Genomic DNA, 16682 nt, shown 5'->3' with positions numbered 1-16682 from the left:
TGTAAAGGGTGCCTGGACGGCCTGGGACCTAGCACCCGACGCACACGGACCACGTACACACACGCAAGCAGGGCGGACGCACGCGCACATCGCGAGTTCCACAGCAGGTTCTCACAGCACCTTTGGTCAAGCGCTGAAGGGGCCTTTAGACGCTGGGAGGCTGTGGCAGGGTAAGTTCTCTGCCAGGTCCTCCCACTGCTGAGACGGGGGTTAGGAAAGTGACAGGGTGGGAGTGGGGCTGAGGGTCCAACAGCAAGCAGGGAAGACCCGAGCCTCTGAGGCCCTCGCTGCCCGGGAGGGAGGGGCTGAGTCTGGTCTCATCCTCAACCTCCATTTGGGCTTTGCCAGGGAGCCATCCCCACCCCCTCCTGCCCAGGCATCTGCGGGAAGGAAAGGGACCATGCCCATCCTGGGTAGGGGTCTCTTAAAGACCCCTGCAGCTGCCGGGTTAGCACCGAGAAACCAGATGCTGCACACGAGAGCAGGAAGCAAGCTGGGGAGAGACGGGTAGGATGTGGAAGGGGCAGGTGAACCCTGGGTTCTGGGGCTTCCCCAAAACCACCCAGTGGGCTCCACCATGTGTGCGCAGGGAGGGTACCAAGGGACAAGAGGGAGCACTTCTTGGTGCCCTGCCTGCCCCAGGCCCAACCCATCCCAGTGCTGCCCCCAGCCCCCAGCCTTCCAGAGCTCCAACTGCCCAGCCCCATCCCTGGGCCAGCACTGAGCCGTGGGACAAGCAAAGCACGGGGGGAAGGCTGGGGGCAAGGGTGGGGGGAGCAAGAGTACGACACTGGGCAGGAGGCCCCCCCAATCCCCCTCCTCAGTGGAGCCCCTCACTTGCTTGCCCCACCGCTGCTACCCCCACCTGCAGCACCTGCTACCCCCGCAGCCACCTTCTCGAAATCCTCAGGGTTGCAGAACTCCTTGATAGTGACGGTCAGGAGGTTGCTGGTGACATCGGTGACAACCACATTGGAGCAGGGTGACATCTCCGGGCGCCAGTCCCCAGCCTCAGGCTCAGAGGAGGCACTGGCGGGCTCGGGGGCCAGGGGAAGTGCCTGGCCAGCAGCAGCAGTGACATCAGGGGGCACACGCTTGCTGGTGGCTGACTCGGGAGGGATGGACAGGTCGAGCACCTCGGGCTCACGCCAGCTGGGGACAGATGGGCTCGTGGTCTCGGGGAGCAGCTTGGGGGGCGCGTCATCGGGCTCAGAGGAGGACTGTGGTATTGGTGAGGGGCAGCCAGAGGAGCTGGAGCTGCGGGCGTCATAGGGGGCAGTGGGGGTGGCCAGGAGCAGCCCAGGGCCCGGGGAGGCAGTGACGTCGGCCTTGCTGGCAGGCGGGGGAGACAGAGGGGCGGACGGGGGCTTGTACAGCGCGAAGGTGCCAAACTTCATGTGGCGGATCTGGGTGCGCAGGATGCTCTCGCTGAACTTCTTGCTCTTGCCAATGACGCGGTTCCTCGAGGGCACTTTGGGGCGGGCCAGCGCCCCGGCCCCCTGCGCAGCGCCCGCTCCTCCCGCGCCCTTGTCGATCACCTTCAGGTTCAGGATGATGCGGCTGCGCTTGGGCTCCCGAGGCTTCACCTTGCGGTTGATGATGCGCACCGTCTCCGAGAAGGGCGAGATGGGTGGGCGCAGGCCGGGGCTGCCCCCCTGGGGGTCTGGGCGGGGCAGGGGGCGGCGGGACATGCGGTGGCAGCGGCGGATGTCCTTCTTGAGCCGGTGCACGGCTGCGCTGGAGTGCAGCTTGGGCGAGGAGGCGCTGGCGCTTGGCTTGACAGAGAAATGCACATCGCTGATGCGCAGGGCCTCGGCCTGGGCCCGTGCCTGCGGGCAGAGGGGGGTGGGTGGGACCTCAGGGCCGCCCGCTGACCTCCTCTGGACAACCGTGTGCCCACTACCCCTAAGTACAGCCTCTTGGTAAATGACCCCAAGCACATTAAAGAGAAATCAGTGGTACTCATGGCCCTGACTTAGAGAGAAAAGAACACAGAGGTTCAGGAAGGTGAAGCAACTTGCCTGAGGTCAAAGTCAGGGCCCTCCGTGCAGGCCCCCAAACCCAGCGTTTTCGCTACCATCTACTGCTCTGCTAGTGCGGCGGCAGGCCTGAAACATATGGCCCCATGGCTGCCCTTGCTGATGTGGACCGGTGATGGTGTCAACAATCTGGAAACTGCATGGGGGCGGGGGTGGTGGTGGCAGGAGGAGACAGCCCTTTGCCCAGAAGCCCTTGACCAGTCCAGCCTGGAACTCCCATAAGCCCCATTCTTGGTGATAGAAAGGAGGTGGGTCCTCCCTGCTCCACCCACCTGCAGGGTCCCCAGTGTCCCACGGTCTTAGGTCTTTGCACAGCTGACCTCCAGCTCTGATGTGCCTCCTTAGCTGGTCACTATCTCTGGACAGGCCCTCGGCCTCCTGACGGTCCCAGCCCCCGGTGCTTGCCCTCGTGGGTCTGATCCATCTGTCGGCCCCGTGCCTGGCTCACAAGTGGATTGGTGCTAATGGACCCCAAAGCCTGGGTTGGTCATGGGTGAGGTGGGGGCGGGCCTAGAGGTGGGACCCACCACTCCATATTCTCTGTGCAGAGGTCTGTGGCAGCCAGGGATACTGTCCCAGGCTCCTGGGCCCACGTGTCCTTCCAGGTGTTAACTCTCTGAAGTCCCACAGTTCTGCAGCGCCCCTGCTACCTCACGGAAGACACAGGGTGTGGCAGGGCCCTCGAGACTCCAGCTTTCAGTCCAACTCCCCTATCGTCAGATGACAGGGCATGGGGAGAGGGCAGGGGACTCACAAAGCCACATAAGCTGTCCACATGGCCAGCTCTTCCTTAAGAAAGGACAAGCAAGCTAGGGCCAGCAGCTTGGGTGTGCACCTGTGAACACACATCCTCCCCCCTCCGCCGGGTACTGATCTGTCACCAGGAAGACAGAGGCAGAGCACAGAGTGACTCGGTGCAGGTGCAGGGAAGGGAGAACAGGGCCTGGGGAGCACAGAGTCCAGTCTTGGAGGCTGTAACGTCAAAGCCAGGTCCCTAAGTAGGAGAAAATCCTGGTCCTTGCTGAGCACCTACCATGCCCTAAACAGGCCCGAGGTAGCTGCTGAGACAGGCAGATAGTGGAGGCGGAGCGTCCTGTGGGCAAAGGCCCAGCAGTGAGGGACACCAAGTGGTCAAGGGGCTGCGAGCAATGCCTGGGGGTGTCTGAGGGTGCCAGGATGGATCTGTGCTTTACACACTCCGGCTCCCGGTGGGGCAGGGAGGCTGTTAGGTGGTGACTGCCTTGATCCAGGTAGGAGATGGTGGGGGCAGAGGAAGGACATGGTCAGTCCATGAGGGCCCTGAGGGTGGGATCTGGAGTCTCTGCCTCTCACTCCCCACAGCACTGGGTGCTTAATCAGTACCCGGGAGGGAGCCTATATGCCCTCAGAGGGGGCTAGACTGTATTTGACCACAACCCCCAGAAGCGGCGTTCGCTGACTTACGTGCTAAGCGAGGATGTCTCCATTTACAATGTGGGAATCCTATTTGCCCCCCCGGAGAAATGCACTGTAACGCCACGTGGCCCTCCCAGCCCAGGCTGGGCATTCCTGGGGCCACTTGGGCAACAATCTCTTTGACTACTAGGTGGCAGCACACAAGGCCCAGCCTGCCCCCACAGATGCTGCCAGCCCCCCTGCTTTTGAACCAGCTGAGCTCCCCCGGGGACTGGGCCCTTCAAATCCCTTCCCAAAGGCAGGGAAAAGCCCAGGCTTTCCTTGGCATAGCAAGTAGGGCCTCTCGCAGGTTCACTCCTGCAGCTTGGGGGACTCCCACTTTCTGACTCCTGGGGGTTAGTGTTTACTCTTCGCAACTGCCTGAGCTTCCTGTCCCCTGTAATAATGAGTCTGTCGGAGTCCAACGGTGACAGGCAGTTTCTGGGGGAGTGGCAAAGAGTGTGGGCAAATGACAGGCCCCAAAAGAAACCATGGCTCAGTGGGCCTTGAGCCTCATTTCCCCCATCTGCACAGCTGCCACAGGACCCACTATGGGCGCTCTTGTGATGATCCGAGAATGCGGCACCTGCTTAGCCCAGTGCCTGGCCCGCAGCAAGTAACTAATACTAGATTTACCCATGGCGGTAGGCTTAGAGCAGTCATCTTTTTCTAATATATGCTTCCCAAAATTTCTATGAGAAACATTTTATAATTCCTATGTTAACTTTAAAAAAGGGACTGGTTTACCTTCCCTCCCCTCCCCAGACTGAATTCTTTGAAGATGGGATCTGGGTCTGCCTGGTGAATTAAAAATAACTGCGGCCAGTATGTTCGTTGCACCCTGACCAGATGACAGGCAGGGCCAGGGGTCTGGCACGTAGACAGCATGGAAGGTTAGAGCACCTGGATTCTACCACTAACTCTGTGGGCAAGTCATTTATGCCCTCTGGCCTGTTTTCCCATGTGTAAAATGGGGAGAATGGATCTTATCTCATGGGTTCTGTTCCCTTCGGAGCAGTTACTGGCAGGAAGTGCTGAGTGTAATCTGCTGACTCTGACATAAACTGCCCTGCAGGGAGACAGAGCAGCAGCTCGGCCCAAGCTGATGTCCGCAGCCCCTTGCAAATGTCTGCATTAGTCTCCAGCTGCCTGTTTCTTGAGGTCCAGGTCATGATTCTACTGTCTGCTTCTATCCCCTGCCCCACCAACTCTGCAGCCTTCAGTTTCCTGTGTGTGCCCACATTCCCCCAGAACCTGACATGTACTCCTCAAGGGATAAGACGAAGAAAAGGAGATGGGATGAAGCCAGGAAGCTGGGTGGTGGGACCTCAGGTAAGTCACTTTCCCTCTCTGGGCCTTGATTTTTTTCATCTGTGAAATGGGGACGACAACTCCCCACTTCATGGGGCTGTTGAGAGAATTAAAGGAGATAATCTATGCGGGGGGCTCAGGACTGTGTTAGGCCAATAACCACCTCAGAACTAGAATTATCAAGAAAAAAGGTATTTTGTGTATCAATGCTCATGGTCATTACTTGCTTCGCCGCTAGAGGGCACTGAGAAGCCGTCACTGCCCATCAGCCTTCCCGCTGCTCCGCCCCATTCCTCCCGGGGAGAAGCATCAGGGTTAAGGTTACCCCACGGATCCCCTAAGATGTGCGTCGGTTCAGAGTGGGGTGACAGAAATACGGAATTCTGGAAACCAACATTTCTTTCACTTCTGCTTTAAGTCCAAAGCAAAGCCTTTGTAGGAGATAGGGGTGGTAAGTCAGGGTGGGGTTGGGGGAGTGGGCTGGACAGGCCCATCCCACCCTCACTGGGCTTTGAGCCTTTTGGACAAGTTGGAGATGCTGAGGTTCTGCCTTCAGCACGGCCTCTTCCCTGAAAAGAGTCCTCCCACAAAGTACCATCTGTCAGCCGGGAAGGGGCCCTCGAGACATCTTTAGCACTACGAAGAGACTGGGGGGGCCCAGTGAGTCCCACCTGCACCCCTGTTTGCCACCACGGGTAATCTGATCCTCCCTTTCCCAGACTCTGTTTTTCTTCTTAAAAATAAAATAAAAACCTACATCCTCCAAGATGGCTTCCTCTGGAAGTTCTTCCCTCCCTTGCCAAGGCTAACATGGTATGTTGTCACCTCCTCCATCTGTCCTCCAGAAATTGCCAGAAGTGGGGGGGAAACTGAGGCTCAGAGCCCTTAAGTCAGTGGCTCAGCGTGGGTTAAGTGATTTAAGGTCAAATTCAAATTGGATCCCCAAGTGAGGAAGGGAGCCACGCAGAACAAATCCTGAGAGGGAGAATGTGGGAAACGGGGCAGGGAGAGGCAGGTGCCCCCTCAAATCCTCTCCCTGTGCCCTGCCCCAAGGTGGGACCTCACTCACTCTCCCCTGGGCTCTAACTCCCGGCACAGCCCTAATGGCTCAATAGCTGGGGGAGATAAGGGTTCTCACATGCAGAAACAGTCCCCCTCCACCCCACATCCCCCACCTGCCTCAGCCACCCCCTTCCTGGAGCCCCGCTCATGCCCCCGGACCCTGGTTTCATCAGAGAGGACTATCCCCACTCGCAGGCCCCTCTTGCTGAAGCTGGCCACGGCCCGCTGCCAGGGGCTTGCCGGGGGCTCACAGCCACCCCCTGCCCAGCTGGGGCCCCTCTGGAAAGGCCCGCCCGCCTGGGCGGCTGCGGATCTGTCCCTCCCTCGCAGGCCCCGTGCTGTGCTGGGGCTGGGGGCCCGAGAGGGGGCTGCTGGGGCTGGGCCAGGTTACCTTCAGGAGGAAAGTTTTGGGTTTGGGTCCCCTCTTCTTGGGCCCATACAGCTCACGCTCCCTCTCCCTGCGGCCGAGAAACGCCAGAGGTTAAGAACAGCCCCCGCCCGGGCCCCGCTCCGCGCCGCCCGCCCCGGGGCTCCCGCTTCCCCGCGCCGCCCCGCCTGCGGCCCCGACTCACTTCTGCTCGAAGGCTGCGATGAGCCGCGAGTCCAGGATGTTCTCCTCGGGCTCCCAAGTGCTGTACCTGCCGAGTCACACGGGCACAGAATCAAAATGCAAACCAGCGGCACAGGCACAGGCGGGAGCGCGAACGTGCCGCCCCAGGCCCAGGGCCCGCGGCCTCTCCCCGCCCCGCGCCCGCGACACTCACTTGATCGCCCACCCCTTCCATTTCACCAGGTACTCGATGCGGCCCTGAAAAACAGAGGGAAAAACGGGGGAGTGGGGGCGGGGAGGATGCGGGGACGCGAGGCGGCGGCGGCGCGGGGTGGCGGGAGAGCCCGGCCGGCGGACCGCTTCGCCCCAGGGCCCCGGCCCCGACCGCAGGGAACGGCGGCCCGCCCCGGGCGGCGGCTCACCTTTCGGATCCGCCGTTTGATGATGGATTCGGCCGCGAAGACCCGCTCGCCCACTGCAGACAGCTCCATCTTGCTCAGCGGCACCCACAACCCATAATACTCCTGCTCCCGCGGCCGGTGCGGCACCGCTCGCGCACGCGCCGCAGCTGCAAGCCCCGGCGGGCGGGCGCGCGGCGGGGCGCGCGCTCGCGTTCCAGCTGCGGGCCGTCACGTGACCCGCCTGGCCGGCGCGCCGTTGCCAGGACCTCCCCTCCCCGGGGGCGGTTGCTAGGGAAAGTCAGCGCTCGCGGGGCGGGGGCGCGCGCTGGCTCTTAAAGGGGCCGCCTGGCGGCCGAAGCCTTGGCTGCGAGGCCGGTGGGCGCCTGGCTCGCGCGGAGCCGGCTGGGGCGCGGTGCAGTCTTAGGTTTTTCACCCCCTCTCCATCTTCCCAGCCCTCGGTCGCTGACACCGTCTTCCCTCCTTTTAAGCCCCCCACGCAATTCTCTCCAGGCCCGGTGCCGGGAAGGGTGATGGAATCCTTGAGTTTCCGCGCCGCTGCGCATCCTCCCCGCAGAAGTATGCAAACAGTTAAATATGATACAGCAGAAATGCATTTGCTGTTGCCTTGCCAGGCCTTGCGGGAATTTCTTTAAAACATTGCCCCCCACACCCCCAATCCATTATTTATGTATTCGTGGGAGTGTGGTTTTGTAACCAGTTCAGAAGAGTTAAAACAAAAACGCCACCGCTGGAAAGGGGGGTGCGGTGAGCGAGGCCGAGGTGATCCGGTGCATTCACTCCTTGGCCCGAGTCTGGGCGGCACCTCCGCTCACCCCAGGCCAGGGAGACCGCAGCGAGGCCGATGTGGCAGTGGCGGGAGGCAGGAGACGCCACAGCGCGAGGACGGGCTCCCCACGCCCCAGGCTGGCCCCAAAGCAGGTCATCCTCGGGTCATTCGGCAGAGACCGCTGTCGCGGTCCTATCTGTGTTTTCTGGTTCCCAGGCCCCGGCCTGCGTAGCTCCTGGGCCGCAGGTCCTCGGGTGCTTCCGCCATTGCTCTCGGGAAGACCAGATCCGGCTGCCTTTGGGGGGAAAGAGGGATCTGGGAGTGTTCCGGAGGCCTCACCGTGCGAAACGCTCCATTTTTTTGTTTTGAAATTATTAAAATTTTATTTTCCATTATTCTAATAGTCTTGTTCTTTGTCAAACAATTTAAAAAATACAGATAAAAAGGCAACTGCCCATAATCTCCATAAAACCATTGTTAGCATCTTTACGAATCTTCTTGCAGCCTCTGGTCTATGCCTATATAAACACATGTGTACCTGTATATATACATACACTTATACATTGTATATATGAGAACACACACGTATATACATTGTATTTATATATACACATAAATACATTGTATGTACACACACGTCTACATTGTATAAATACATTGTGTGTGTGTGTGTGTGTGTGTGTTTTAGAGACAGTGTTTTGCTCTGTCACCCAGGCTGGGGTGCATCTCCTGGGTGGGATTGCAAGCCCCTGCCATGTCTCAGGGCTATTTCTTTTTATTTTTTGTAGACACTGGGTTTCAGTATGTTGCCCAGGCTTAAATATTTAATTTTTTTTTAACAAAATGGGATCATACTATTCACACTATCCTGGAATCTGCTTCTCTCCCTTAATGATATGAAGTGGACATATTTCAGTGTCATTAACGACACATTCACTGTCATTTCAGTGGCTGTGGTGGGCTGAGATGGGTGGGAGGGAATGGGGATGTGGGAAGGGTCAGGATTGTCTGTTTCTCACATCACTTATTCATTAGCAAAGAAGAGCTTTACATTTCTGTGCTGCAATGCCGGTTCTTGGGGTTTCAAACCAACCACGTCGAAAATTCAGGTTTTCATCCCTGCATCCCTGCAGATTTGTCCAGTTATTACCTTGAGAGAAATCCACCCCCCACCCTTAAAATCATTGTGTTCCTGAGGGACTGCTATGTGCTGGCCAGCCCAAGGTGCCCTCCTGGGAGGGGTAGGTGGTGGTGGCTGTTAGGCGAGCTATGGGGATATGGGTGTGTGCGTGTGCGCGTGTGTGTGCACGTGTGCGTGTGTGCGTGTGTGTGCGTGTGTGCGTGTGTGTGCGTGTGTGCGTGTTCAGGCTGAGGGGACAGGCAGCAAGATGAATCGGGTAAACATTAATCCATTTGTTAGTTCATTCGACAGCATTCGAGAGCCCTTGTTCAGAGTCAGGCTTTGTGTTAAACCATCAGGAAACAAAACTGTCAGGCTGAGGTGCTCTCAGTCAGGTGAGAAGGGCGCCTGCCACCCAGTGTGACTAACGCCAGACTCAAGGTGTATGAGTTTCCTATTGCTGCTGTCACAAATTACCACAAAGTTAGTGGCTTAAAATGACATAGAAGTTGACTTTAAGTTAACTCAGAAGGGAATTTATCCTGGTTTGACCTAAGCAGGTGAGTTCTTTGAAAGACCTTTCCTGAGGGAAGGGATTTGAGACAGAATTGCTCTCCTTTGGGCTTCGAAGAAGCAAACTGCCACGCTGCGGAGAGAGCCACGTGGCAGGAATGGTGGAAGCTTCTAGGAGCTGAGGATCTCGGTCCTGCAATCACAAGGATCTGAATTCTGTCGGCCTGTGAGCTTGCAGGAGCACCTGGCGCTTTCAGATGGGAACGCGGCCCTGGCCGACACCTTGACCGCAGCCTGCGGGACCCTGAGCGGAGACTCCAGTTAAGCTGCACCTGGACTTCTGACCTATCGAAACTGAAACGATAAATGGGTGTTGTTTTAAGCCACTAAGTTCGTGGTAATTTTTTACAGAGCACTAGAAAACTAATATATAATTATGGCTAGCCCAGATTCAGGGATGGGGACATAGACTCTGCCCCTGGATGAGAGGAGGGTCACACTGAAAAGGAGACTCGGACCTACTATTGTAATCATTTACCACGAGTTGGTCGCCAGTTGGGACACAGCGTGTGCTTAAAGCTGATGGGATCCCTGGGGCCAGATGCTTCTTTCGCAAAGGCACCTGCAGAATTCTGGGCATCCTACCTTTGTGGCCCCTGCCAGCAGGAGGGGTCGGGACTCCTGTGCTACACCTCTGTGTCCCTAGCATCAGGCACATGTGGGTGCTTAATCAATGTCTGCTGGACCATTGAAAGAATGAATGTGCTGAAACTGGGCTCCGCTGGAGTGGGAAGTGAGGCCTTTGCCAGAAAGGGTTTGCCTGCACTTGGGGCACAGCGGTGCTCAGGGATGGAGGGTAGTAGCTTTGTCCCAGGCTTAGACTGTCAGCCTGGCATGACTGAGGCACTCGCACTGTCTCCTGAGGTGTGAACTCTTACTCCTGCCCCTACTCCTACCCATTCCTCTCCCTTCCCTTAGGGGTCTAATTTTTCCCCTGTCCCTGAGCACTATCTGACGTTATGTTAACCAGCTGCTTAATGTTAACCATTTGTTTAATCCCTGGCTGACTCCCTCACTAGATGCCAAGCTCCATAGGGGCATCTGGTTCCTGCTTTTTCTCCAGTGCCAGCAGAGGGGCCCGCATGAAGTAGGTGTCCAATTAATATTTGCTGGATGCACAAACAGGCCATCGAAGGGATTTGCAAGAGTGATTTTGGCCATATAACATACGTAGGGGTTCAGACTCAGCAAACATTCGCTGTGCATGTCTCTCCCTCCCTGCACTGGGCACTGGCAATGCAAAGTGGAAATATGGGGTCCCTGCCCTGGAGGAACTGAGCTGCATGGAGAGACAGAAGTGCAAACAGAGGCAATTTGAGCTGTGTAACTTTTAGTTGTCAACCTCTCTGAGCCTCAGTGTTCTTCATGTGCAAAACGGAGGATCATTTCTGTCTTGCAGGACTATAGTGAGGCTAGTAATATATGACAGGGTATGGAGACATCTGGAACTCTGTTGGGCACACAGCAGGTCTGTGACTGTGGAATTGTGTGTGTGCGTGTGTGTGTGTGTGTGTGTGTGTATACATCCCCACACGCCAACTCCTACTTCAAGAGAGATGAATACAACACACACACTCAACATGTACACTTATGTGCTTTTCTCCCGCTCAAAGTTTATTGGATCAGTTCTAGAAATTGAAACCATGCTGGTGCCAAAAATAACAACAGCTAACACGTTGTATGGCACTCACTGTGTTTCAAAACTCTTCTAAGAGCTTTACATGCAATATTAACTAATTTAATCCTCAAAAGGATCCTGTGAGGTAGATATGGTTGCTATTCCATTTCACTGTTGAGGATCCTGGGTGTCTACCCGAATGTAGGAGACATGGAGAGAAACAGAACTTAAATCCTACGTTCATTTAATGCCCTTCCTGCATCTCCTCCCGCTACTCCATGAGACCTGCCGTACGATGCAATTTGACCTGTGAAACTTGGACCAAAAGGCCGAAGACAGGCATTCGGGTGACAATGTGAGTCCCCAAGAATCAAAACACATATAATTCCTTTTGAAATATCGTGCTGTGCAATTATGGCCTCCAAAGAAAGGCTCGCTATTTTTAGAAAGAGGGCAGCAGAGTCGTTGGAAATATGCCCGAATACGGTCATGACTGGGCAAGGGACAGGGAACGCCGATTTTGGCAGAGGGATCATTTGGAAATACAGTTATGTCTAAGTCATTCTTCTGTTTAAGATTCCTCAGCATTGAAGGAGCCAAAATATCAACAGTGAAAAAACCTCTCAGAGCTCACTGCTGTCTCCGGAGGAAGCTGAGCTCTGTCTCCTGGCAGAGACGCTTCCCTACGTCCCCCCAGCCCACTCCACACAGCCCATTCCTTGGGTGTCTTTGAACCAGCTGCTGCTTCCTGACTAGTTCCTGCTTCCCCACACCCTTACACCTTTATTGGGGAAGCACCTGGGTATCTTCCAAAACTCAGTGCTGGGGGCTCCTTCCGTAGGAAGCCACGTCTGGTCTCCCAGGTAGAACTGGCCAGCCTTGCTTTGGGGTGTTCTAAGAACACAGGAGAGCTCTGCTCAGTCACTTGTCGCCACTCTGTAAAGCATGAGATCCCTGTGGGCAGGGACCCCTGTACCCCCATTTCCCTAGACAGGGTCTGACACTGGGTAGCCAGTTGACTAATATTTACTGGGCTTTAATCATGTGCCTTGCATTATTCTAGGTGCTGGGGGCATGGCAGAGAACAAGACAGACAGAGCTTCTGTTCTCTGCATTCAAGAAGTTTGTATTCCTATGGGGGGCAGCAGACAGACAAGGAACACACAAGGCAAGGCAATGATTTTCAGGTTGGATACATGTGAAGAGACTGAATGGGGCTGCACGGTGAGAGGAACGTGTGTGGGTGGGGTGCTCAGCCAGGGTGGTCAGGGTGGAACCACGTCTGAAAGGAGACTCGCTGGAGGGAGAGGAGGTAGCTGCATAGATCCGGGGGAACAGCTTTCCAAGCAGAAGCCACAGCAAGTGCAAAGGCCCTGAGGCAGGGACACACTGGGAATGTCTGAGGACTGAAGGAAACCAATGGGGCTGGGGCAGGGAGACTGAGGTCCACGAGGAAGGCAGGGGCCCCACGTGCAAAGCCTCGCAGGTGGTCGGGGAGAGCTTGGGCCTTGTTCCAAGCGCAGTGAGGAGGCTCCAAGTGAGAACCTGCTGCAAGAGGAGATGGTGCTGGTGCAGTGAGCTATGTACAGGCAAAGCCCTGGCACCTTGGTGAGGTTCTGACGGCCGAGAGGTGACTGCTTCTCCCATCTGCTGCAGCCCTGCGTCCTCGATGTGGACTCTGGGAGGCAGAAGGCTATTAATAAAATGGAAAGAGCCGCCTCTAGAAACTTCAAACGTGGGCAACTCTCACAGAGAGGTGACTGAGGAGGAGGAAGCCATCCCCGCTGGTCTGCTAGTCAGGGCTTCTGTACAAAGACACCCCCAAATACAATGATTTGGGTGGCTCACGCCTGTAATCCTAGCACTCTGGGAGGCTGAGGCGGGCAGATCATTTTTTGAGCTCAGGAGTTCGAGACCAGCCTGAGCAAGAGCAAGACCCCGTCTCTACTAAAAGAAAAAAAATAGAAAGAAATTAGCTGGACAACTAAAAATATATATAGAAAAAATTAGCCGGGCATGGTGGCGTGTGCCTGTAGTCCCAGCTACCCAGGAGGCTGAGGCAAGAGGATCGCTTGAGTCCAGGAGTTAGAGGTTGCTGTGAGCTAGGCTGACACCACGGCACTCTAGCCCAGGCAAGAGTGTGAGACTCTGTCTCAAAAAGAAAAAAAAATACAATGATTTGAACAAGAGGGTTTGTTTCTCTCTTCCGCAACAGTCTGGCTTGTCCAGGCTGGCAGTGCCCGGCGAGGGCGGCAGGACTGACGGGTGGATGAGGCCACGGTGGAAGAATTGACACCTGGGCAATTACAGACAAAAGCCAGAGACACTTCTGGCTCTTGCAGGCCCCTCGCCTCGGTGAGCCCTGCCTCTTGCAGTCAGTGCAAAGCAGATGAGAAGAAACGCAAAGCCCTGGTCTGTTCTCTTTCATCTCTCAGCTCTGTGCAAACTTGTCCTCTTCCTGCTCTTCCTGTTTTGCTGGGAAGTAGTTTTTTCCCCCAACTACTTTTCAGTGGCTTGGGGGGAATGCTAGCTATTCCAGATTCTTTTTCACTGGGAGGAAAGGGTAGGGTAACCTGGCAGGTGGGTGCTAGGAGGCTGGTGCGCCCTTGGGTCGATCTGCCAGTTCTGTGAGCAGTGCAGACCCCTGCCCTGGAGCAGAGGGCCGGCCTGCGGCCAGAGAAGGCTGGCCACTGACCAGTGCCGCTGACCGCCTGCTCTCTGCAGCATACCCGCTCACAGAGGGGACCAGAGTCACCTGGGGCCAGCTGTCCTGGCTGGAGGAGGACCTCCTGCCATGGGTCTCATCATCTTTGCTTGTTCCTCCTCATCCCCTTCCTTGGGGTCTTGAAGGGCTCCTTAGGGTGAGTGATACTGTCTAAAGCTTGCTAATAGGAGATATCAGCTATGAGGGTTTGCTCCTGCTGAGACACAGCAGTTCTGGGACTGTTTAAGAAGAGAAACTTCTAGAGGTTCAATTAGAAAGAAGTCTTCTAATGCATTCATGAGCTCTGCCTCCGAAGCACACACCCAGCAGGGAAGTACAGAGGAAGTGCTGGGCCCAGGCAGGCAGCCCAGATTCTGGGCCTGGGGACACGCCTGGGCCCCCAGACACTCCCAGGAGGGATTTTCCAGGGGTGTGGACATCTTGGGTGAGCAGGTAGTGGACAAAAGAATGTGTCAGCCTGATGATGTAGGTAGTTTAGAACCAAACACCATGGCAGGAGTCCCCGGCTCTAGGAGACTCACTGACTTTTGTCACCACCAGAGTTCATCACTGTTCCTCCAGGGCTGTCAGAGAGTGTTTCTAGCACTGTGTGCCTCAAGGAGGCCTCTCACCCATCCTGGAGACCCCACTGTCCAGGGCAGGCCTCACCAAACGAGGTGCAAATGAGGACTTTGCCGAAGGGGTTGCATTCTGATATTCATGTTCCGAACCTTGGAGGGACCCTGGTGCACCCCAGCCTCAGACTCTGGGGCAGGTCTGAGTGCCCGTGACTCTCACGTGGAGACAGAACATCCCTCTGGGGACACTGTGAGCCAAAGCCTCAGCCCATAGTTGGGCTGGAGACTCTGTCCTCTGGGTCCTGTGTGACTTGTAGCTGATTGGTGTGTAGAGTAGGAAGAATTGTGACCACGGCCCAGTTCTTGTGTGAAAGTAAGGGGACCGCATGCCTGATGAGAATTTGTCCTGTTCTTGGTCCCACATGAACAGAAATAGGAGGAAACAAGGCTTCTCAAATAAGTTCAACCCCCTCCACACACACATATACACACTGATGGGAATTTTTCTAATGCCCTAAAAGGTGGTTTTTGTGTATAGAAAGGATTATTCAGGGGCTTTGTTAGGTTTTAAAAATTAGCACTCAATTTATTAAATTTATACATAAAAGGAAAAAACCTAGTTCATCCTTAAGCTTTTAATTTCAGCTCAAATAACTTATTAGTTTAATTGTAGGTGCAGCAAATTTTAGCCATCACTTTTAAGGGAGCTTCGATTAATTTTGGTCTCATTTACAAACTTAAGTTCCTTTAAACATCTCACATTGCATTATCCATCACATATAATACAGTGGCTTAACTTCCTAAGTATAATTGGCTGACAAACCTTCTTAAGTACTTAAGCAATTCTTATAAATTTTATATGTTTAGTTTATAAATATGGTGAACTTAAAGTTTAATTAGGCGTTCCAGTACCATGTAGAAAAGTAGATCAAATCCATATCAATTAGTCAATTTCATATTATTTACAATTGGAATCATGAGGTAATCTATTATTCTAATACACTGAATTCTCTTAAACGTTATAAGAATATAAAATAGAAACACTGCTTTAAAATATTAATGCTTCAGGGCACGGTGGCTCACACCTGTAATCCCAGCACTTTGAGAGGCTGAGGTGGGAGGATCACTTGAGGCCAGGAGTTCGAGACCAGCCTGGGGCAACACACACAGTGAGACCCTGTCTCTAAAAAACAAGACAAATTAGCTGGGCGTGGTGGTGCATGCCTATGTCTCAACTACTCAGGAGGCTGATATGGGAGGATCGCTTGTGTCCAGGAGCTCAAGGCTACAGTGAGCCAAGATTGTGCCACTGTACTCCAGCCTGGGCAAGACAGCAAAATCCTGTCTCCTAAAAAAAAAAATTAATACTTTAGTTTTTGTTCTTTTTACATTTCTGTATGTAATTCAAATCTTCTTTAGGGTAAAAATGACTTTAGTAAGGGGACAATTTGGTCATTTCAAGCAATTTTTGAGGATACCTGCTCAGCCGTTTGATGTTGCCTAAGGATGCAAGGGCTGTAGGCCATTCCCAGGTCTGTTTATAGACACTTGCCTTAAAACCTGCCATGTGGATTGTCTCAGAGCCCTCGGGACTTTCTTGGTCCATGGGTTTGAGTCACATCATTACCTAATTCTTCCCTCTGCCCATGGAAATCTGTTACCTCCTACCTTAGTTTCTACATCAGTGACTGGATTTTGTATTTCTTTGCATCTTAAGACATAAACATGTCTAAAGACCTTTGAATATCACAATATTAATAGCTAACATTTATTGAAGGCCTACTATGTACCAGCATAGTTCTACATGCTCTTCATATCGTTATTAATCCACTCAGTCCTAACAGCCCTTGAGGTGGGTACTGTGATTTTTCTCACTTTATAGACAAAGGAACTGAGAGACTAGGGAACGTGTCCCTGGTCACACAGCCAAAGCCCATGCTCTCACCTGGGACCTGGATTTTTTTTTAAAAATCCTGGTAACTATTTTAATAACTATTAAAATAATTCCCGCTCTGTCAAGGCTCCGTCTGACCACTCAGTCATGACTTCACACACAGACACACATACGTTCACCCTAAGAAGTTGAGCATTATGTTTTGGGAATAACAAAAGGACAAACAACCAATTTAAAAATGAACAAAGGACTGAATACATATTTCTCCAAATAAGATGCAAAAATGGCCAACGAGCACATGGAAAGATGCTCAGCCTCCTTAGTCATCAGGGAAATGCACATCAAAACCCACAGCAACACTTCACACCCACTGGGATGACTGATTTAAAAAAACACAGAAAATAAAAACCGTAGGCAAGGATGTGGAGAAACTAAAATACTTGTCCACTGCTGGTGGGAGTATAAAATGGTGCAGCCGCTGTGGAAAACAGTTTGGCAGGTCCTGAAAAAGTTAAACACAGAGGTACTATATGGCCCAGCAATGCCATTCCAAGGTATTTACCCAAAAGAACTGAAGGCAGGTGTTTAAACAAATACGTGTGCACATGACA

General features: G+C 54.0%; 1 protein-coding gene across 2 annotated transcripts; it reads right to left on the bottom strand.

The window, feature by feature from the left end:
- Nucleotides 1-660: 660 nt before the first annotated feature.
- Nucleotides 661-7000, bottom strand: CBX6 (chromobox homolog 6). 2 transcript variants are annotated; one of them, XM_012638172.1, is made up of 5 exons: nt 6819-7000; nt 6611-6654; nt 6419-6484; nt 6238-6304; nt 661-1829 (listed from the first exon to the last, which is right to left on the bottom strand). In XM_012638172.1, the coding sequence occupies exons 1-5, from the start codon at nt 6885-6887 to the stop codon at nt 834-836; spliced, it is 1242 nt and encodes a 413-aa protein (XP_012493626.1). In that variant the 5' UTR covers nt 6888-7000; the 3' UTR covers nt 661-833. The 2 variants fall into 2 exon arrangements, with proteins under 2 accessions (XP_012493626.1, XP_012493627.1); XM_012638173.1 differs by having other exon boundaries at nt 661-1775; nt 6819-6987.
- Nucleotides 7001-16682: the final 9682 nt, after the last annotated feature.

This window comes from Propithecus coquereli, unplaced genomic scaffold (assembly GCF_000956105.1).
Source record: "Propithecus coquereli isolate 6110/MARCELLA unplaced genomic scaffold, Pcoq_1.0 Scaffold126, whole genome shotgun sequence".
Taxonomy (NCBI): Eukaryota; Metazoa; Chordata; class Mammalia; order Primates; family Indriidae; genus Propithecus; species Propithecus coquereli.
This window is presented reverse-complemented; position numbering and strand designations above follow the sequence as displayed.

Bases quoted from the DNA above. Each gene is read 5' to 3' on its own strand.
- CBX6 (XM_012638172.1), bottom strand. From the start codon at position 6,887: ATGGAGCTGTCTGCAGTGGGCGAGCGGGTCTTCGCGGCCGAATCCATC. The intron at 6,655-6,818 runs GTGAGCCGCCGC...TCTGTTTTTCAG, and splicing joins TCAAACGGCGGATCCGAAAG to GGCCGCATCGAGTACCTGGT. The intron at 6,485-6,610 runs GTGAGTGTCGCG...GTGACTCGGCAG, and splicing joins TGGAAGGGGTGGGCGATCAA to GTACAGCACTTGGGAGCCCG.